Raw genomic sequence first — 23,821 nt, 5'->3', positions numbered from 1 at the left:
CATATGCAGTCGCATCCTCGCTATAGTAGATGCAAATTTACAGCATAGACGTTTTCTGCTATTCATGAAAAAAATTAAATGTTGTAGAACCAGTGTAAAAATGTAGTATGACCTGAAAGTTTCCCTATACGATTTTGACAGTCATAGCTACCACCTTTGTCAATCCGGCTGAAGTGGAACCGACATTCGGTGATATTGCAATTTATTAACATAAACTATAGTTGGATGGATCGTTGCTGGTATCTCTACCGAAATTGTAACACCCTGTACACAGAACTATGGCAGATGTTTTGCTGCTCACCAGATCGCATACATTTTTCCAAACATTTGAGTTAAAAAATAATTTGAAAATTTTTATGTTTTCTGATGGTGCAAACGAGGAGAGTATGCAAGATGTGTGTTTGTGTCATATTGTAAAAGAAAACATTGTACAAACTGTAATGATACCACATCATCGTCAGAAGCCATGCTAAATAAATAAATTGTACAATTTCAATTGGAATTCCGATTTTATTTTTGTTCGTTTTCTTTTTTGGTAGGTCGTGTTGGTTGTCCGCAGTATATTGCACCGGAAGTTGTAACGAGACGAATTTATGGTAAGGGTTGTGACGTTTGGGGTGCTGGTGTTATGTTACATGTTTTGCTGTCGGGAAGGCTTCCGTTTTTGGGATCCGGTCAACGTTTACATGATTTGATTGGACATGGTCGTGTTGTGGTGAGCGTTCAATGTTTTAATTAAATAGTCAATCCGTTATTGGAATTAAATCAAATCAAAATATATTTTGTTCACCAATCAACAGCTAGAATCTCCTGAGTGGAAATCAATATCATCGAATGCCAAAGATTTAGTTTTAAAAATGCTTGCACCGAATCCACATAATAGACTTACTATAGAACAAGTTTTAGATCATCCATGGATGCGAGTAAGTAACTTTTTGTTATTACTTTATTGATTAGATAACAGGCAGATAATCTAGTATTTTGAGCGCGAAGGATTTCCTTTGATTTCCAAATGATTTTCTTAAAGTTTGAAGTAATTTCTTGCGGATTTTCTTTACAAATGATTTTTATTTCCGCGCAAAATAATTCGAGGGATTCAAGAATTTTCACGAGCCTTTCGAAACGCAAAAATTACGAAATTTGAGAAAAATTTTCTAAACCGAATAACTATGTTATGATGGGTGACTTGAAAATTTGACTCGGTCGATATGTGCGACGGCTGGTAGCCAGAAAAATTTTCGAAAAGATTCGAACCTAAAGTGTTTATTAAAGAATCCAAAACCCGAATATGGTCAATGCTAATTGAACATTTTTCAGTTTGGACCCTTCCTCGATCCCTCATTCACAATCATTTCCTTTCATTTATTTTCACAATAATAAAACATAACAAGTGACCTGCGTAGTCTGTAAACAATTCTAAGGAGCTTCATAAGATAAGATTCTATATTGATTTCGGTATCAGTTGGCGCCACTTCGACATGTTTGCGGTATTTCATAAAACTTATAAAACTCAATAATTGACAATTTATTACGGAGGCGAAACTGCTACGTGGCATACCGAAAAACCTAGAATCGGATGCTAGCTGAACGAAAACCATAATGCATCGATGCTCTTTCAATTCCAGGATCGTGATAAATTACAAAAACAACATCTGGGTGACACAGTCGAAGAATTGAAGCGTTTTAATGCAAGACGAAAACTAAAAGGTGCTGTACAAGCTGTTGCTGGTGGCATTGCAATGGATCCATTTTGTGGTGCCGACACGGACTCAGGTATATAAAAAAAAAAACTTTTCACAAATAGAACAGTGAAAAATTCTTTATCTTTCGATTAAATTTTCGGTATAATAACGTCCCTGCTACTCTCACATGTATAATACAAACAATTTAGAACGCCAAAAAACGTGACTGCATTAAAAGTTATTTTATTTCATCGACCAATGGATTCCATTAGCCAAAAAATAAAGTCGTTACAACAGAAAATGTTTCCGAAAACGAAAAGAGTGAGAGAGAATGTTACATTTACTGATTAGTTGGACCCATCCACTTCCGTTTTGGTTTAATTTCTACCCTCACGTAACAAATATTAAAACGATAATGAACTTCTGAAAAAACACCCCCAAAATGTATTTTGCTCTTGACATGAACACTAAACAAAAATATTAATAGGTTGGATGGGTATAGTGGCTACTGTTGTAATATTACACGGGCCATACGCAATGGTATATACCGTTGAAAGCACAACGTAATGTGTTTCAATATTGTTGTCTTTCCGACATTTTTTTTTGTGTTTAGTTTGAAGCTCAGAGCGATTTATTTTCCGACCTCAGGTTGAATATACCATTGGGCTCTTTGTGTTACGAAGATTGGAAGGGAAACAGTTTACACATCATTATGAACAGAACAACTGACTTGAATATTTTTAATTTATAATTGGAAGCTTGTTATGGATTTTTATTGATCATTAGGTATCCAATTGTATCATGAGGCGGAGTGAAGGTGAACGGATGAAGCTAATTTTTCCGCAAACCCGGCTTGAGCCCCAAGAATTCAATAAAAATCCGATGACTTCTCCAAAAAAATATTGGTCCTATTGTATAACCGGGCGCGGTCGAATATCTGGCAGTTCAGAATACATTTTTCCATCGATTTCTTGTCGTTTTAATAAATCATTTTTCCCGACCGTCAATTTGATGAAATTCATTGATGTGATGGTATTGGTTGCTGTTATATCCTGTCATTTACCATTAGTTGTATCAGTGACCGAATTGATTCTTTTTTTTTGTTTTCTCGTTCGGTTCGACAAGTATCACATCTGTCAGTAGCGGTATTTTACCAAGATATCCCAGACATTCTCTTGTGTTTATATGATACGACTTCAGTCAACTAACCACACGTCGTCGAGTCTCTCTCAATTAAAATTATTAAAAGTGAGTCTTGCGGTAAAAATAATATTTGTTTTTCTTCTCTCATTACTCTCAAGTGGCTGTCGGTGCCGCATCAGAAAGTTTAAACGAATGGGCGGATGAAGAGGCTGGTTTAGAGGCTGTTCAAATGGTTTTAGATTCATTAGACGACATTCATGCCCTTCAAGATGCCTTTGTAGACCAAGATGTACTTATCGAAATGTTGAGAGACGTTAAATTGCATGCTTTGCTGCAGGTAATTGTTGAATACTTACATCTAAATTAAATTCGAGTACACCAGTACACTCTTCCGATTATATACGGTAAATTGCCGGATATATCAGCCATAACTGACCATGGCTGTTATGTAAATTAGAATGGAAATTCATTTATGGACTGGGAATTAAATAATGTTATTATTCCAAGTCCATAAAATGAAGCAGACATAATAAACACTTAACGTTGAACCAAATCGTTTCAGTTGTATGATAGAATCAGCTGCACAGTGATGTCACCATCCAGAACTCCACCGGGTGATGGTATTTTACGATGTCGTGATGCAATAGATATTGTCTCATCAGCACCAGGACACAAATATATTCGAGACCGAAACGAGTTGCTGCAGTTGCTAACTCTTCCACACATTCAGGTGAGTGAATTGATTTTCTTTTCAAATTCGTAATACGAATGTAAATGTTTCCATTCGCACCATTTGAATCAAATTTAAATTTATCTTCATAATGCAAGCCTGAAACCATTTGGCTTTTTTCCCCAATTATAATAACAAAAATCGTTATCGTTATATACCGCTCTGCATTGCATTAGCTGTGAATACATTTATTGCAGGTTTTTTTTATCATATCGGAAAAGCGATAGCTCGTTTAATTGATGAGGCTAGTGATCTAATTTGGGTTATATTTTGTTGCACATTTTTAATCAATTTGTGAGAAAGGAAATTGCGATCAGAATAAATTGTTTTAAAAATATTGAAATTAATTTACATTAAACGGACAATGTGAGCAACGATAAACGAAATTTATTTCGATACATTGCGAAAGCATAACTATCACATCGACAAGTAGACAAGCGTGTTAAATTTTGAAATGGAATGTTAGGCCTTATTTAGAGGATGAGAGTGGAGGTCACACAAACCCGTTTATATTTAGACCCGTACGAAATACTGGGATCTTATAGGTTTACACATACGTTTGTAACACGTCGAATTGGACTCACTGAGTATGGAGAAACCTATTGCGGTTGTCCATAGATGCAAAATCAGCGAAAAAAAATGTCCTTCTGTCTGTCTGTCTTTGGGTTCTCTAACTTAAGTAAAACGCATCCGATTTTGAAAATTCTTTTTTTTCCCGGTTGGTAATGTCGAAAGACAGGCTAAGTTCGAAGATGGGTGATTTTGGATCGACCCCTTTCGAGCTGGGGCCCAATAAGTGCTTCTGGATTTATCGGAGATATCTCCGGACATTTAAACACTACACTTGTCAGTGATAAATGTATTTACTATACCGATCGACGAAAAAAAAAGTTTATGGAAATCGGATCACCGACTCGTTAGTTAGACCCCTTGGTGTGAACTAGGTACAGGGCGCCAAGCAGTTTTTCAGGAAAAAAGAGTTTATGACATTAGGTTCACCGGAGCTTGAGCTAGTTCTCTTGGAGTGAGCTCTTATCCGGCTACTCAGCCGTACAGTGAACGTGGAATATTTTGTCAATATCTCGAGTAAATTTTGACCGAATTTCATGAATTTTTGTTTGTTTGAAAGTTATTTACGAATGTGGAGCATCAGTAGTATTTCCGATCTCCTAACAAAATGGCTGCCAACGGCCATATTGGATTTTAGTAAAAGTGATATATCTTGGGAAAAAATGTACTTAGATAGTTTCTGTTAACTTACAAGTAATTGGTTATGTGAGTGGGGTGTTTTAGGCATTCCATATATGGACATCTATATTCAACTGTATACAGCTAGATTGAGCTATATACAGACATATAGAGCTATATACAGACATATAGAGCTATATACAGACATATAATAGCTTTATAATAGCATATTCATCTTTGAAATGTTTATTTATAGGAAAATATAGGTAAATATTGCGGTATTAAGCTGTTTAAATAGGAATTTATGAAATTTGACTTCGTACGTGGCTGTCCATATTGCCTCCGGCAATTATTTGTATATGATAACAAGGCAAAGAGTGGATAACGTAAGTGATTTTAGGGGCCATCCATAAAGGACGTTCGCACTATGGGGGTGAGGGGGGTTCGCCAAAGTGTGACCGCCATACATTTGTGTAGTGGAAAAGTGCGGACAAGGGGGAGGGGGGGTCTAAAATTCCAGAAAAATCGCGGACGTCCTTTATGGACGGCCCCTTAAAGGGCGAATAGCTTTTTAGTAGAGAAGAGTATGAAGTAAGAGAAATAAAGAGTTTCACACTAAAGGCTTTTGATACGAATAGGTGTTTCGTACGGGTCGGCGTTAGCTATGTTTTTCAAATTCATTCGGTTTCAAAATGCAGTGCATCTCAAGTGTCAATTAGCTATCGGTGTTTTTCTCTGCCATTTCCCGCTAATACAAGTCTATTCTTAGCAATCCTAATCACTATCTACTAACTACTTAAAAAAAACTTTTCCACAAATTTCATATAAACAAATTTAGAGGTATGAGATGCGGTTGTTTGTAAACATCAAACTCTTTAACTACTCTACACAGCTCCCGATTTGTGAAATTTTGGAAAATGATTTTCTTAGATTATCGCATGTTACCTATCTACCTAGCTATCTATTGAATTTGTCACCGCATATGTATTATACAACTCTTGGTAATGATGGAACAATGGGCAATCAAAGTTAAAGTTAGTCAAGCTAAATATAAATTTAAATCGGAATGTTTTTCAAGTTTCAATTTAAAATTAGAATTCTCTACAATTCGGTATTCCACATACAAATCGGACTTATTCTTAGAATTTAAGATTGCAACTGGGACCGTTAAGCCACCTGGGTCCGTGTAGAATATGCATAAATTGTTATATATAAACGAACGTAGAAACTTAAAAAGAACACAGAATAATCTGAAAGTAAACCCGAAATAATCCCAACGACGTCAACGTCTAACAAGTGATTTACTCGTGATAGGTTTTCTGGAAAATTCAATTAGATTTTTTTTATTGCATAACCATTTGAGATATACCACAAACACATTATCGTTCACCTATAATTCACCATAAATCACAAGGACATTCAACGTAGTGTAAAATACCTACTTCAGACTATTGTATGTGGTTGTGATGTTGAATGTGTTCAGTTTCAATGTTACTTCTGTTGGTTAAGTGGTGAATATTTTACATTGTTATCTGCTCACTAATGGATTCTCTAGTGGAACGAGGAAATGTACAGAGTAATTATTGCTCAGAGGAAATTATTACCAGATGGAAAAATATTCACAAATTCGTACATTGATTGCAGATAGAATTTTATTAAATCTAAACCAATGCAATGTAACATCAGGGTGGAGTAAACAAATTTTGATTTACAAAACAATAGTCGACCAAAAACCATATTTCGTGCATAATTCGTGCTTCGATCGAAAGCTTCATGCATTGCGAAAGCTTTTTGTCGAAAATTCGTTTACTAAGGACACATTTCGATGGTGGTTGTGTGGAAGGATAATAGTTGTGCTAAATAAAATCGAAAAAGTTCCGCTCGAGCTTTTGCATAAATTTTTAGCACACACCGTGTAACTTACGGTTGTAACTTCGAAATTTTTAATAGCAGAGCTTTAGACTTTCATTTAAGTTTCATTTATTGCCATCCGTTTCTTCTGCCACACTTAGTACGATTGATGGATTTCCATTTTATCTAGATATCTACGACATTTTCATATGTGAAAGTCAGACTCATTTAATATGAATGCAACACTTGAATTCACTGAATCTGAACAAACGAGGAGTTGCGTAGCACTAAACAGAAAATCTCACAGTCAAATGTTTATGCTTCTTTTATGTCTTTGTAACTTGTCGGTTCGAGTCACTATTGAGGTGGAAACTTAAATCGATTGATTGAGATTTAAAACACTGCAAAGTTTACATATTGTCGTTACGATAAATAAATACTGCATTCGCGATGGAAGTTTTTTTTTTAATTGGAGGTTTGAATGCAGTTAAATTTATTACTTCGTTTGGCCGAGCAAAGTGTTTCTATTGGTGGAAATAGTCGCGTGATGAGTTTCAACCAATTTGAGTGGGTCACCGAGTTGACTGCGACTCACTCTTTCGAAAGAAAAAAAAACGAAATCCGGAAATAAAAGCTTAGCAGAAAATCGTGATCAACAGAAACAATCACTAAAGCATGAAAAGCTGTTACAACCAACAGAAATTTTCAGTGCAAAGTGTGTTTCGACATAACATAAAAATGCGTCAGCAGGTTCAAACTTTTAATTGTCAATTTGAGTTCATTGAAACGCCCACTTAATTAGTAGAGATGTTGATCTACAAAAAAAAGTCGCGCGTTAGGTATCAACGAAATTACGGCCAAATTGGTAGAGCCAATATTATGATAATATGATAGAACATCGCAATTAACAGCATAAATCTAACTGCGAGCAGAATAACCTTTCACCAATGTTGCCCATCAGTTCATCCACCACCAATTATGATTTAAAATAGCAACGCTAATCATCGTTTATGTTCCAAACAATTAATTAAACTTCAAAAATTCCCAGTTTGGCAAAGTTAATAACGGACTAATTGGCTAAAATTTACCTTTTATGTGAACATCAATATGGATGAAATGTACGTGGAGAACTCTCACAACTGGTTCGACCATTCATAGATTAATAATATGTCGGGAACAATGAATGTTATATTACAAAATTCAACAATTTAGTAAACAATCCAATTAGAAAGCAAGTGCCGAGAATATAATATTTGCTATGAAAGACTAAAAAGCTGTTTATATGCATACATAATAAACAAACTTTAATACGGGAGCGACTTTCTCTTGGTGTGCTATTTGAATTACCAATTATGGGTACTTTCGTTTAGCTGAAAATTATCCAGGAGAATGGAAGTAAATCGTAAAACAAACACGATTTATCCAACCATATTTGGCTATGTATACAATTTCAGTAGCAGCATAGGAATATAATATTTCTATCTGATGAACATATACGATGCTCTCTACAGCCACAACAGCTCTTATTTCATATTTTTGTTCAAAAACAAGTTTGGAAATTGTATCCAATAATTTTTTTTTGTTGACTCTATCCACACAGAAAATATTTAATGACGAGACCACAAATAATTTGGCTACATTTTCATACACAAATTTTTTGTTTTGACAATAAACTCTATTATCTGCCGATAAGGAAAAATAATTGAAATTCTATCTCGACACAGTCTGTGTGTTTGAGTTTGTGTGTGCTAGTACACAATATTAAACGTGACGATGACTCTTCTGGCGGATTTAAATAATTAAAAAAAAAAAATGTTGTTCAATCTGTGGAACTGTGATAGAAGTACTTTGACCGGAGACGAAGTGCTGGTATCTGCATTTTAAATATTCGTTTCTTTTTTGTATAATGTTGGCTGAATGACTTTTCGTTATGTGGTTGTGAAAAGAGTACATTTCGAGGGTCAATAATGTTTCGAAATGAGGTACTTTTCGGCACTAGAGTTTAAATATGGTTTTAGTGATCATGCATCATGAAGTTAAAAGAACTACACCCGCATAAAGTACTGACTCATTTTGGGTGGGTGTAGTGAGTAAAATTACGGCTCGATACACAAGCTTTCCCATGGAAGACAAACAAATTTTCCCACCGATGTGTGCAACAATGATTAGATGCGTGTAACAACAACGAGGCCGCCGCCGAAAAAGCACATCAGCCGGAACCGCCACCAATACCCTTATCAGCCGCCTCAGCCGTGTTAAAAATCGGCGACGGAAGATGGCTTGCGAAAGTTTTGGTTTTAACACAGTTTGGGAGAATTTTGCAGCAATTTTTTTCGTTGGCTTACAAAATTGTGTACGCACCTGTCGACTGGTAGAGGGCAGTACAATAAAGTCATGAATGTACTACATGTGAAATGGTAAATCGTGCGCGTGTTTTAGTTGTAGTACGAGTCAGATCAGCTTAAACAGCTAAAGCCTTTGTTGAATGTTTGATTCCTTTTTCGAATGGAAGCGGTTTCGTCTAATCCATATGAAACAAATATCTCTGCAACTGACTTCTGACTTGCGTACTTCTATGAGATTTGATTCGATTGTAGCAATACAGGAGAAAAAAAGTGAATATCGTCAGGTATTTTGATTTGGGACTCATTGTGGATTCCAAATGATTCCACACAAAATGTGTTTAACAAAAGAGGACCTAGATTAATTTAATTTCAGCTGGCGATCGCGTGCCTACCAAAAATTCCGAATGTGAAATATTAGTCCTTTATTGGTTAAACAAATTTTGTGTGGAATCATTTGAAATCCAAAACTAGTCCCAAATCAGTAAACCAAACGGTATTCACTTTTCTTCTACTGTACTTTAATTATGTTATTCAGCCGGCTGAGCCGGCTAGCCGCCATAAATATCATACTAGCCGGCCGCCGAAGGGTGTCGGCTACGTTTTAGCCGCCAACTGTCCATCGGCTGAACGGCGCAGTGCTCTAAATGCTAATCGCACCCGGTGCCATTAGCCATAGTATTATAAAGAGACTATTGGCACCGGGTGCCATTAGCCACAGAATAATAAAAAGACTATTGGCACCCGGAAAAATTAAAATTTGAATAAAAAATCAGGATATTTTGAAATTTAAACCTGTTTTGTGCACAATACTGCCGTAATACTGCAAATTATTTGTAGAAAAAGTTTCTTTTGCAAATTATTTATTTGCATTTTCGATCAAGTAAGTTCCTTATGAAATTAAATATTGATAAAAAAATAAATAGTAAAGAACCGTTAAGTGTTTCTTATGCAAATTACGGTAGAATACTAGGGAATCCATCTTTTTACGAAATGTAACGTTAAGGTAGTTTGTTCGATCTTAGGGAATTCGTCCCTTTACGAAATTTAACGCAATTTAAAACTAATGAAAGCGATGACCAATTTTTACAGTATACTGTATCTAACGGCAAACATTGTTGTAATGTCAGTGTTTATTGAATGAATAAATATATATATATAAAAGTAGTTTGGTCGATGTTAGGGATGTTCGTTCTTTTACGAAATTTCGATCCGAAGGAATTAATCTTTTTACGAAATGTAACGTAAAGGTAGTTTGTTCGATGTTAGGGAATTCGTCTTTTTACGAAATTTAACGTAAAGACGGGTTATTCGATACTAGGGAATTAATGCTTTTACGAAATATAACACAAATGCGTTTTGTAGAATACTAGGGAATTCGTCTTTCTACGAAATGTAACGTAAAGGCGGATTGTTCGATCCTAAGAAATTATTCCTTTTACAAAATGTAACGTAAAGATAGTTTGTTTGATCTTAGGGAATTCATCCTATTGAGATATGTAATTTAAAGAAGGATTGTTCTATACCTTTACGTTAAATTTTGTAAATGGAAGAATTCCCTAAGATCGAACAAACTGCCTTTACGTTACATTTCGTAGAAAGACGAATTCCCTAGTATAGGGAATTATATATATAGGTAAGACGATGAATTCCTCAGGATCGAACAATCCGCCTTTACGTTACATTTCGTAAAATTTTATTTTCAAAATATCCCGATTTTTTATTCAAATTTTAATTTTTCCGGGTGCCAATAGTCTCTTCCTAAAAATATTTAAATTCCTGTTGCATACATGGAACTTTTGATTATAATCAATCAGGTACTTTCGCGGTTTATCAGTCTTAACATGGCCTATATTCTTTATAATATCTTCATGAATCCTAATGTTTCTTGTTTCTTGTTGCTTGCCAACTGGAAAAGGTGGTTAATATTGGACCCTCAACTATTTCCCCAGTGCTGCCTTTACGCACAAAAGGTAAATATTAGGAACAAAGTTTTTTTTGTGCTCAGAAGCAAATTATCATCTTCACAGTACAAAAAAAAAGTTTTATATTTCGTTGAATTTCTTCTTTGGATTTTTCCAGCATTCGTAGGTTTCATAGAAATTGACTAATTTTTGGATTCCTTTCAAAGTACACACATCAATAGATACAGCTGAATGAATTTACGGTGAACGGTTTAATTTATCTATAAATTGATATTGACCGTTAATTGGACTCTTTCAGCTTTGGTTCATATACCGATATCAAAAAAAGGAATTAATTACTTTCCGTTTGCTGTTTGAGTAGATTTTCTAAATATAAAATCAAACGGTTCGTTTACCGAGTATAATTGAAATGACTTTTTTTTCTCGTTTTCGTTTTTAAAATTTATGAAGTGCAATTTTCCCATAAAACATTACGACGCGACGCAACGCGGCAGTAAAAGGTTTTTTTTTAGTTGAAATAAAAAGTAAAAAAAAGGAATTACATGTTTAAATATGCACTTTTGAGTTTGAACTCGGAAGTGTTGCCAAATAATAAAAAAAACTTTGAGAAGTTTCTCTGAAACCCCCATGTACTAACGTATAAGATGCACTGCACTGAACGCTTTACCAAAAAAAAATTATCGCGATAAATATAATTCCCATGTTATAAATCTTCCCATTGTGCCATTCATAAATTTTCTCAACTTTTTTTTGTATTATTTAATTCATACATTAACTTAGTTAAGCCCTCCATCCTAAGCTTCACCTGTAGTAATCTAAATAAAATTTTATATATTTTCATCCTAGCAGATTATCTCAATAATAATAAACAACACAAAAACACAAAATATATCAAAATGTAAGACATATAGCCACTAGCCACACATACTCACAAAACACTAATTTAACGTTTTCCCGTAAATAAAGGAGGCATAAATATACACACAGTATACGACGCCAAAGCTCCTATAGTATTTATGTACCACTATACTACTACAACACAAAGGAGGGAGAATTTATTTGTAGGCCGATTTTTGTTATGTCTCTAGTGTAAAAAAAATACATGGAAATTACATAGCTTCATTGACTTTAACCAGTGCAGATTGTATTGTGGGTAGTATGTAGTATCACCAAAGGAGGGAGTGTATTCCGAGAGATCTTAGAAACTAGCTGACTAGAAGATTCTTTCAACGAAATTATTTGTTTGTTTGATTGGATACAATATCAGAAATTAATCGCCGCAACGTATCTCGTTCAAAATGTTATTCAATTCCTTGTTCGATAAAATCGATTCGTTTTTCGGAACAATTACAGATGAGTTTGGGAATCAAATAAGAAATTGATACTTGACGATCATTGTAAACTTTGGGTGTCCTGGTACTTAAGTACAAGCGAAAACGTTTACGTTGTGACTCATCAAAAATGTGATGTCCAACGAATCATTGGGAAGACTCTGGCCGCAGTTTTACGAAATAAAGTACATCAACGATTAGATTTCACCGGCAATGTACCCCTTTAATCGATATTACGCAAAATAACCCCGATAGAAATAATTGTCCAAAAAGCACAGATAGTAAACACGCATTGTCCTCAAATATAATTTTGCTATTCTGACCCGAGTTTCAAAATGGCTTTACTTCGTCATTACACTACGTAGACCGTAGATGACCGTTCAGGCAACATATTATAAAATAACAATTACTGTCAGACCCATGTAGGTAATCTACGACAACATTCATTGAGATTATGTTGTGCTAGTAAGTATGTCTGTGTGTATGTGTGTGTTTGTGGGATATGTTTTTCAACGAACAGTTAATAAAATACATTGGTAAATATTTTCTGCGTCTGTAGGGAAATGAGTGGAGTAATGCATGGTGGAAACTTTTTTTTTTAAGGGAACTGTGTATGGAAGTACTTGTGCGGCAAAAGATTGTAAGACGATAGGTAAAACATTTTTCTTACCATGTTTGACAAGAAGTTTCTTTTCTTTCTTCTATTCTCGGAAAACTTTTATCGTTTCTCTAAGTGCCCGAGACAGTTACGTAATAATACGTATGTTAAGCTAAATATTTTGTATTTTGTTGGCATTTGATTCAGGCACTGGTTGATATATTTATACATGCTGGAAGATATGATTTCCTAAAGAGTGTACTCCTACATGCAATTGATATAATTCTAAGTAAAAGTTTTTATTCAAAATAAAATCTTCATTCTGCATTGTCAACAAATTACAAGTAAGAATTTCGTATTAAATTATATCAAACAAGCACAGAAAAATGCATAAACTCAAATAAATCGTTGCTTGTACTGTCCTCAATTACCATCTCCTATACTTACCTACTCTAAGTTTAGTTGAGTACCAAAACGATGAGAAATACGAATTGGAAATTGAAAATCTCCTTGCGACTTTACCAAGAAAAAGTGTTGTAATTTTCAGTTGCCATTTTAACATTCTAAGAATTTGCTAACGACTCGTTCCCCGAAAAGACTTTCATTTCTTCCGTACATCTGTACAACCGCTTGCACTTTTCTTATCTCTAAATGTTCTTACTTCTGGAAAATGATGTAATTTCTGATACACATTGCCAATGCATTCAGCAACGATAGATGATTATCCTTTCGGAGAAATCTTTTAACTGATGGTTGAACAATTTTGGAATTGTATGAGCATTGGGCATACTGTCCTGTATTTAAACGATAATTGCGAATATTCGAAACGGTTAACATTGGTTACACACGTTAGGTACAAGCAAATTGACAAAATTTACGTAACTAAATTTTTAACGTGTCGCTGTGCATGCAAAATAATTAAAGCCACGACGCATCAAGTGACGCAATAGATTGGGCTTCAAAGAGTTTATTAGAACTGGTGTTTATGCAATGCCAAATTTAAATTTTTGCTACCGTTGCCGAGCTTATTTTTGCATATGATGGGATAATCTCTATGTCCTATTACGTCATATGGCAAACTTGTTCACAGAGTTTTCATTTAAAATAGAGCAAGATTAGGACATTTCAATTTTACGTGAGCTTTTGTAGTTATAGTTATTTCACATTAGCGTCCACGTTAAATATTTCGTTATGGAGCTGCAGAGAACTACAAAACAGAATGACAGGATGCTGCAAATTCTTGCTGTGTACCCGTTTTTCAAATCATTCAAGTTAAAGAAAAATCTGAATTTTGTTGACGACTAGCGGCATTTGCAAAGCATTTCCTTTACTAAAAGATGTTACGGGATACATAGATTTTAAAGCAATTGATTTCACGTTGCGTTCAATTTACTTTAACCTGCATGAACGACAGATTTGTAAAATGTTGTTTTACTCGGAAACAGTTTATTACATACAGTTAACTTGAAAAGCAACGTGATATTATTAGCTATCGTCCGCTGATAGTGGAAATAGATTTTACGTTAGTTCATGTCGATCGCACATTATTTATCCAGTCATGGTATGTATCGTGTGTGTAATATAATATAATTGAAATTTGCCACCGTAATATCAAATAAATTTGTCCTCTGCTGCTAGTTCTGTTGCTTTTTTTCTTCTATTGTTCAGTACAATTTGGTTCACCCTTTTGATTAATAAGAGAGATCCATCAGTCATCGCTTTTTACATCGTTGTCAACAACAGATGACCAGTCTTTTCCAAAAGGTTATTTAAAGTCATCTATGAAAACTCGTGAATTAGGTGATGAAATAATTTCGTTTTTTTGGCATCGAATTAAACTGCGTAGCCAGCAGCTTTCTAAAATCCCAAACCACTATGCTAAATTATATGATTTCTCTTACCAAAACGGCTCTGCTTTGTATATTTGGAAAATTATTCGTAATTTTTTTCCCAAGTAAAATTGTACGAGAACCTCAGAGCCAACCAACCAAATCAATATCTACAAATCTACAAATTGATCTAGTCGTGCCTTGTTCAATCACGTAAAATGCTGCGTGTAATAAATAAATGGAATTTTTCTAATTTTTGGACATTGAGACGCTGGTATCTCACTTCATCTACATGTGTAAATAATTTCTATTCGCGTGATTTACGACTTCCCATATGGTATATAGATAGAGCGTACAGCATACACACATTTTTTTGTTTTGTTTTATACACAATCTCCTATATTATATATAACATTCAACAAAAACACTTTTATCACGCCGAAAAATCTCAGATTGAAAAACAAATGTGCAGAAAAGCCACACAATCAAGAACGCGTGTGTTGTGTGGCAGTGGCATGTGTTGTAGGGGTGTGTACGTTTGAAGTGTTTCCACAAGACACTAGCTATAGCTCGATAAATTTCTGTTTGTTAGGGCTTTTTCAATCCAAAATTTCTTTGTTTTAGCTTCACATCCACCTAGTTCAAGTTAATTGGTCACTGTCGCCGTCAAATCTTCAAAACAGTTTTACGAACAAATTGGGTATTTTTAGACTTTACGGTTTGTTTTAGTTGAAGCCCGAGATCCCAGAATTGTTCGTTTTATATATAGTAATGTGAGTACTACAGCAGGTTCGTGGTTCCTGATCCCCTTATGATTAAACTAATTGACATATTTATTGGGCTACCAGCTGTTTATGAAGCATTAAATAAAATAAAATAAACCCTGGAACTTACACTGCTTGCCGTTTATTGTCAAGCAATGAAAATTCCTCACCATTTCCACAGTGGCGAACCTAGAAAAATTAGGACCGTTCAACTGTTCAGGGTGAATTTATAAATGATTTGACCTGGCCAAATTTTGATAAATTGTATTTATAAGGAACAAAAATTAAAAAATCTGACCTTTGACCTGTGCGGTCGCGAGGTGGATTCGCGCCTGCCTTTCCAATATTGTCAAGTAAACGGAGAGGTATCGACGTTAGGGCGACTGCCGCTTATTGGTATCTGATCCAAATGAATGATGAACTGATTCAAAAATTTAGAATCTAAACTGGTGACACTCTGTAAAGTGTTGTGATATTGACAAAATCCATTAATTTGCGCTTACATTAAGTCTACTCAATTAACAGCAGCAGTCTTTCAAAAACAACGCAAAAGTTTCGTTCATTTATAAAATTGACAACGTTCTTTGTAACACTGACATTGTAACTCTTTTATTTCTTCTACTTTCAAAACGACGACTTCGTCATTACATCATCTAATCTCCTAAAGGATTATTTATTATCTGAGATGTCACCGAAATGATCTTGGCCAGCATTGTGTTATATGAATCATTGTGGCATTTAATCCTTCCTTTTTTCCTTTTGTTGAGGGAAATGGAAAACATTTTCGCAGCGGCGAAACGAACGAAAATAGCCCATATCGGGATCGATCTGATCTCACTCTCGTATTTAAATTATTTAATATTTTTGTATTTTATTCTATATTTTTTTTGGGGAGAAAAATCACAATACGTTGAATTATATAAAATATTCAAAACCAACAACGGAGTACAGGGAAAAAAATCTATTAAATGTCACGAAAAGATATAGAAAATAAATATAAAAATCGAAAATATATAATGTATCCGAGGGGTAGCAACTCGACGGAGGAAAAGAAATACTGACACAAGCAAGAATTTTGCCAGCAAATTTAATAAAAATCAGGCTAACTGCGAAAATGTGATGACGGTAATGAGGGTAACAAATTTGTTTTTTTTTTTGTTTTTTTTTTTGGAAAATTTCTGTTTAATAGTAGAAATATTGAACGCAAATAGATGCAAAGACAAAATACCCGGGACAGGGACAGTCAATGTTGTTTACCCCCTCGAATATACCGTCGGTACTTTTTATCTCCGTAAAATTGAAGTCAGTGATTCGAGTAAACCGATAATTATTTATGACTTGTGTTTGTAGTCAGATTTTACTATGCCAACAAAAACACGGGAAATTTTCCCTTTGTATATATTATCTGATATTTGAAATATTGTCAGATTTTTTTTTTGCGGCAATTGATTCGGTCTCATATTTTCCTGTATTTAATAGTTTAATATGGTGATGCCAGTTATGTTTGATAATGCTCCGAATGTTTCAGGTAGCAACAGAATATAAGTTTTAAAATAAATATTTCCATTTTCGAATTCACGTTGGCCCACTAAATTTTCATTTGTTCTGTCCGCGCTTTCACATCAGAAAATTGTTTAGAGTGATACGATATTTTACAGAAAAAAAAATTATTTTAACATGTTGCCGAACATGGAGGAAACATTAAATGCTTTCAACATTTAGCAGACAAAACTGCTTGTTAATCTCGATGAATGTTTAGCACAAAATTCCGTTCATTGGCCGAAACAATATTAATCCACCACTCTGCATGTTGTTATAAAACATCATAGGGTAACATCGCCGTAAGTTGTGCTCAATATCACGTCAAGAAATGATGACTCCTCAATCGAAACATTTTTGAATTATTCACATTTCAATTTATCTACCAAAATATCAACTGTTTTGTGTGGCTATTATTCCCGTTTCGTTTGTGGCAGATGTGCTTTCCCTAATGCCTTCAAATATGAATGTCGAACAGTTCCTCGACTGTATTTCCAACAAACTAATTCATTGCGTAACATCTATGTGTGTCATAATTCACGTATTTGTGGAAAATAATTCACTTTTTCCAGAAATACGTAAAGCAGGTCAAACAGGTATGGCCTTCAATGCATTCAGTATGTTAGTAAGTCTAATAAAACGAGATCAAGCATTTTCAACTGGAAATCTAGTATAGGTACTTCCAACTGTTTCGGAACAGTTTCAACCACCTCATTTGGATTGGTTGAAACTGTTCCGGAAGGAATCAAAATATTTAAAAATCTCGATTAATCCAAATAAATCAACCAACTAACCGAGTAATGGTAATACCGTATGAAATTTTGCTTGTATGAGTGGACCAGCAATTCATGCCTAAATTTAAGTCACATTTCCTGTGAACAAAGCAATATTCTTCTGCCCTGTAAAAGGATTGTTATTGATTCCATTTTATCTTCTTTCAAAATGAAACAAGAATACCTTGCAGACTTGCTGTAACATTTGATTTTTTTCCCCTACACTGATAAGAAAAATGAAGCTCAAAACCAGAGTCTTTATAAGTCTTTACAACACTATTGTGTATCACCGATTTGTATAATGGGCACATTGTTATAATAGAATTATTTTTTAATAACAAAAACACCTGCTACTGTATCATTAATTAAACGCAGCGATTACGTTATAATGTAATCCGTTTCGCCTCACATATAAATTATGTGGAGGAACTTTCACGAGCAAAAACAAAATTAATGAGCAATGCAAGTAGTGTTTTATAAATGCTGGTGGAGATCCGACTAGAAATGAATGTAATCTACAATGTGGAAATGCAGTTGGTTGGTTTTTGGTGTGTAAAGAAAATATTCTCGCTAATCCAAGGACAAAATAAATTGACGTCGGCTGGTAGAGAGTGTGTGTGTTTTATGTTATTTATTTGTATTGACTCGGTGGAAAGTTTCATTTTATTTATAATTCAATTGACTTTTAACTAAGTTAATTGGTAAATCCAAAAATCTATTAGCGGCTTTCCGTATAGCGCTCTAATTTAATAGTACAAGTTGATTATTATTGTACTTTACTCAATAATTTTAAACTAACCAACAATTTGATTACAAAACTTTCAGCGTCTTAATTTCTTTCACCGTCAAGCGATAAGTTTTGTGTTGTGTAAAATTGGATTAAAAGTACACAATTTACAGTAACTTATGCACCTGAGGGATGTGTTGTGTATATTACATAGCAACTCGTTTCAAGTGACTCGGTGATGTTCTTTGAAAACGTTGGTTAACAATGTTATTCGGCTGAAATATATACTGTAGTTTAGAGTTGGAATGAAAGATGAGGAATAAAAATTGTATCAGTTTTTTCGACCTATTGTACAACTGTAGACGGATCAACACAAACATTTGCCTAATTTGGATTGGACCCAAGCCAACATGTCTTAATAAGTGAAGAACTTGGTTGGTAATAACCATAAGAAAATTTGTAAGGTCATAAAACAGGAATTAGATTACAATGATTTATTCGTTTTTTTTCGATTGTACTTCTGGTCTAAGAGTAGGTGAGTGACTGATGTAGATTGTGAGATTTTATATCTGAAATTATTTTTACTACGCATTGGTCGGATGACAATCGATCCACACATGCTACAACCCAAATCTGTCTTAATTGCATCAACCCAACACAGATATGTAATACTAAAATATCTTCACATTCAAGATAGGGAAAACAAAAGAAAATTTGTATCATCCTCAGTTGTTGTCCTCATAGTATGTAAATAATGGCTGTTATAGGCGACAACGCCACAATTTTTTCTATTTAGAATTTTCTACAAATTACTTTTTGGGCGTGAAGCAAAAATTACAATATTCATGTACATGGGGTGAAGTTATAAGAACCCAACCTGTTCCTTGCTGTCCTTGCATTCAGTGTTGGCTGCAAACTTCACACACAGGATCAATTTTGTTTTTACTTTGTCGATTCGTCTTAAAAAAATTGAAAAAGAAATATTTTGCTCGTGTAAGTCGATTTGTCTTGTACATACTGCTATTAGTTCCAGACTTTGACCTATTGCTAATTCCCAGCGGTATAAAGCTTAAATGTACTGAAGCTCAATAATCGTAAAATTACGACAACAACAAAAAATGTCATTAACTTGAGCACAAAATCATTCAAAACAAATCTATTAGAGAAATGTATTGAAAAGTTAGAAAAGTGACACAGACATTCGATTCAATGGACGCTACGAAAACATATCAAGTATTTCATTGAACATGTCCTTTGCAAAATGAACCATTCTCCATTATATCCGAGCAAATATACTTATATATATGTCCTGTCAATATATATGTCTTTCTAATAAAATTAAATATTCAATTCACGTGAGGTTTTCGCTCTCGTCCTCATGTTAGCATACAAAATAAAAATTCAATGAGTAATGTATCCAATCCAACGAATGACCTGATCGCTGCACTTTATTTTTAGCCCCGGACGAAGTACTGAGGGCTTATAGGTTTAATATGCTGTTTGTAACATGTCGAATTAGAAGCAGGGTTTCAATGATATCTCCGGACATTTAAATGCTAGAGTTATAAGTGATACGTCAAACGAAAGGTATTTTTAATACAAAAAAAAAGTTTTGAAAATTCGGATGACCGACTCGTGAGTTAGAGCCCTTGGTGTGAACCAGGCAAAGGGCGCCAAGCAGTTTTCCCACATAGGTCAGCTAAATTTGAACAGATGCTTTATGCTTTATTAGATAGGTATTGACTGTACCAAATCCCAATATCTCCATTAAACTTTGACCGAATTTCATGATTTTTTTTTGTTTGAAAGGTATTAACGAATGCAAAACGGTCGTACTATTTCCGGTGTCCTAACAAAATGGCTGCCGGTGGCCATATTGGATTTTAATAAAAACGATATAAATCGATAAAAATGAAGTAAAATCCATCCGATTACTCTTATTTTTGTTTTATCTGTCAAGTACTTGCACACCGAATAGCGTGTTGTGGAAAAAAATCTGGAATTAGGTCATTGGGCTAGGGCCGATTTTGCTAGTTTTTATTTCATTTGAAAGGTAATTGAATACCGCTAATTTGAGAGGTACTTCGTACGGGTTTTCGTAATTGCGATATGCGCAATTTTTAAGACGAACACTTTCAGTAAATTTGCACATGCCGTTCTTGGGCTAGGTAGGCAATAATTGCAAGTACGAAATAGGGGTGGAAGTATTTTGATAACGGACACATAAGAGGGTTGAAGACGTATTAGGGCTACGGACGTATTAGGGCTACGGACGTATTAGAGCTACGGACGTATTAGGGCTACGGGACGTATTATAGCTACGGACGAAATAGGATTAAGGGATGTACGGGGCTCAGTCGAAGCAAACGCTCCGACTGTTCTGACGGTTTTTTTTTTATGGATCACAACAATAGCTAAAAACATTTTACCTTGCATTGGATCGAATTGAAGGGTGTACCATACCATACAAATACTTTGGCTTACAAGACGAATTTTCTTCTTCCCGTTTTACCTCTTTTTTTAAGCACAAATTTATTTGAATTTTATAGCATGAAACTGGGATGCTGGATTTTAACGAATTGAATATCTCTGTTTGTCGATATAAAAATTGTTTTATTTAAAGGATTTTCATGCTCTTTTAGATGCGAGACTGTGCATCCACTATATCTATGGGTGTGTGTATATCAGGGCATGTAATTTAACGTTAAGATAATGTTCGACGAACCATTGTTCGATCTATTATACAACGTTCAATATCTTTTAACAATGCGATTCGGATGTTTTCTTTTTAATTTTCATTCTGTTCATACATCGAAAGTTGTTTCTCTTATATTTTATCAGTTATACAACGGTGTTTGCATTCGAAAAACAATTCATTTTGATACAATCAGGATTTTTGTGTGTGAACAGCACTTGTAATAGGAACATTTTTCATTTTCCTTTTTCTATTTAATTTCCACGGTTACTTTACACGGACATTTACACATAGGTGTTGAATGGAAATGACATGTTTTTATCAGATCAAAAACCAATGCAATACAAGTATAACTTGATTGTCATGCATCGTGAACCATCAGCGAACAAAATTTCAGATTGTCCTGTTGGAAAGCTCAATAGAACCATATTTTTGGTCTACACAGTCTTTAGGCCATTTTTTCATCACGTGCACAAATATAGATCATCATGGCTTCATGTAAAAAAGAATTTAAAGAATGTCTTGACCGTCTTGACCAAAAATTTGTCACTGAGTTCTAAGGGTCTTGCGACTGCTGCACATGTTAAAACCTTAGAAAAGATAGTAAAGTAGTTCCATACAATTAATTCAAGCCAATGGGAAGACGATTACGAAGTATTAACATTCGAATGAAGTAATGACTCATTTTCCGCGAGCATAGTGACATATAAAGTTGAAAAGTATGGTTTCCGTGTGTATTTTGTTGAAGACGAGGTCAATAAACTTTTTATTTTTCATCCCGAGTTATGTAATGGATTTTGAATGCCGAAGAATGCGTCGAAAGATGTGCATGAATTATGAAAAGTACGGTTTTCGATATTTTCATTAAATTTTCCTTTCTTTGGTCGCTTTTTCGTTGCTCTAACATATGGGAACAAAAAAAACTGTCAAATGTTTACATTCACTCAATCGGATACAAAGTAACGAGGGGTTTGTTTGTGTGGTATCGAGTGAAATAGAGCGAAAAATTAATTCTTTTATCGTTGAATAAAGTTTTCAAAATAGAAGTGGAAGAAGAAGTTTCTTAAGTTTCTCCCTGTTCTCAAACCAAGAACATTTTTTTTAAGAAGTGAATTGCAATTTCCATCCATTGCACGACGAAACGAATATACTCGGTCTCTTGTATACATGCCGTTTGTTTATGAAAATAGTATCCGATATATTGTATGAAAATAGTATCTTAATTAAAAAGGCGGTCCCATTATAAAACTACTGCACAGCAGTTATCATTAATTATAGCGAGCCAGATGAAGGAATAGTGTGAGGGAAAAAAGTTGTAAGTGGCGTTCGGCAAACTTGCAACGGTTCATTGTTTGGAATGGAGTGTGTATGTATGGAATGCAAACCATTAAATCCTGGAGAAAAATCCTTTACCGAAAAAATAAAAAAAAATAAAAATAAAACAAAAGTGTCTTCATATAAATGCATAATGTATGACCATCAATCTTGTCCTTTTTTTACTATTCAAAATGGTGCACACTGAGATGAGTCCTGTGTAAACCTACCGTATACAGTGTTGTCGTAATAAATGACGCCTGCAATCAGTCAACCAACACCATTCAGCTTTCCTATTTCTATTTAGTTCTTTTTTTCACTCAGAAAAAATAAAGGATTTTTGAGAGAGCTTTGTTGTTGTTGTTTTTTTTTTCTTTATTTGAATTATGTTTTCCATGGCTAACGGCTATTTGTTCAACGTTAAAAAAGGAAACTGAAAACTGAAGAAGCTTTTTTTTTGTTTTAAAGCACACTGCTTTTGTATGCCCTTTAGGGGTTGATGGATTATTAGTTTTACCATAGGATTTAGCCAACCGAAAGAGAATAATATTTCAGACATTTTTCGGTCAATTCGATATACCCTATCGTTATACTCTGTTGCATGAAATTTTTTAAATTTAACATTTTTTTGTTTGGTTTTGATCTCTGACGTTCCAATTTGCTATCCATTCAGTTTGTGTAACGGATCGAATGATATTATTGATAAAATATTATCTGTTTCTGATACTTTGTAGGCATCACTTCATCGAAGCAGTAATGAAGTTCCTTTTTTAATATGTCCCTTTCATTGTGGCTTTAATTTCATTATATCTATACGATGATAGGTTAAATTGACAAAAGTTTTTTTTTTCTCTTCTGGCTCAACTTGATTAAACTTTCACGTACCAAATGACTCTATGTTTTAAATAAAATCCTAAAAGATACAACAAGATAGCGAAACTTGACTGACGTTCGTACAGTTTATACACATTTCAATCTTGAAACATGTTTTGATATATACAAAATATCTTCAACGATTTTGTGTGAGCTTCTGCATCAACATTTTCAAGAGCCAATGGGGTATAGTATGGCAGTGATTGAATTCAGTGCTTTTTCTCATCATCCGTTGAAGTACTGGTAGCTAGTTTAAACAAAAATTCTTGGTCGTACTTTTTTCAAATACTTTTTTTCAAAATAACTTTGTTAAGGGTGATGCCTGTCTATTACATGATAATGCCATTTTTGAGATTAACGAACAACAATTTTCTCTGCAAGAATTTCATTTTTCACGGTCCAACGACTCTTATTCTTCATTCCTTACAATTAAATGACAAGGAAAGAAAAAAAAAATGCTCGTTATGGACACAGCCACGATCTTCTTTTTTATATTTCAAAGAAATATGAAGGCAAA

General features: G+C 34.3%; 1 protein-coding gene across 6 annotated transcripts in view; it reads left to right on the top strand.

Moving 5' to 3' along the window:
- The window catches only part of LOC119067239 (peripheral plasma membrane protein CASK), a 273,427-nt gene that overhangs the window by 48,009 nt on the left and 201,597 nt on the right, over positions 1–23,821 (top strand). For all 6 annotated transcript variants that reach the window (XM_037170102.1, XM_037170106.1, XM_037170104.1 and 3 more), the window contains 5 exons: positions 540–715; positions 801–923; positions 1,626–1,773; positions 2,984–3,162; positions 3,388–3,555. In XM_037170102.1, coding sequence (XP_037025997.1) covers positions 540–715; positions 801–923; positions 1,626–1,773; positions 2,984–3,162; positions 3,388–3,555 — 794 coding nt within the window. The remainder of the gene's footprint in view (positions 1–539; positions 716–800; positions 924–1,625; positions 1,774–2,983; positions 3,163–3,387; positions 3,556–23,821) is intronic.

Source organism: Bradysia coprophila, assembly GCF_014529535.1.
Source record: "Bradysia coprophila strain Holo2 chromosome X unlocalized genomic scaffold, BU_Bcop_v1 contig_12, whole genome shotgun sequence".
NCBI lineage: Eukaryota > Metazoa > Arthropoda > Insecta > Diptera > Sciaridae > Bradysia > Bradysia coprophila.
This window is presented reverse-complemented; position numbering and strand designations above follow the sequence as displayed.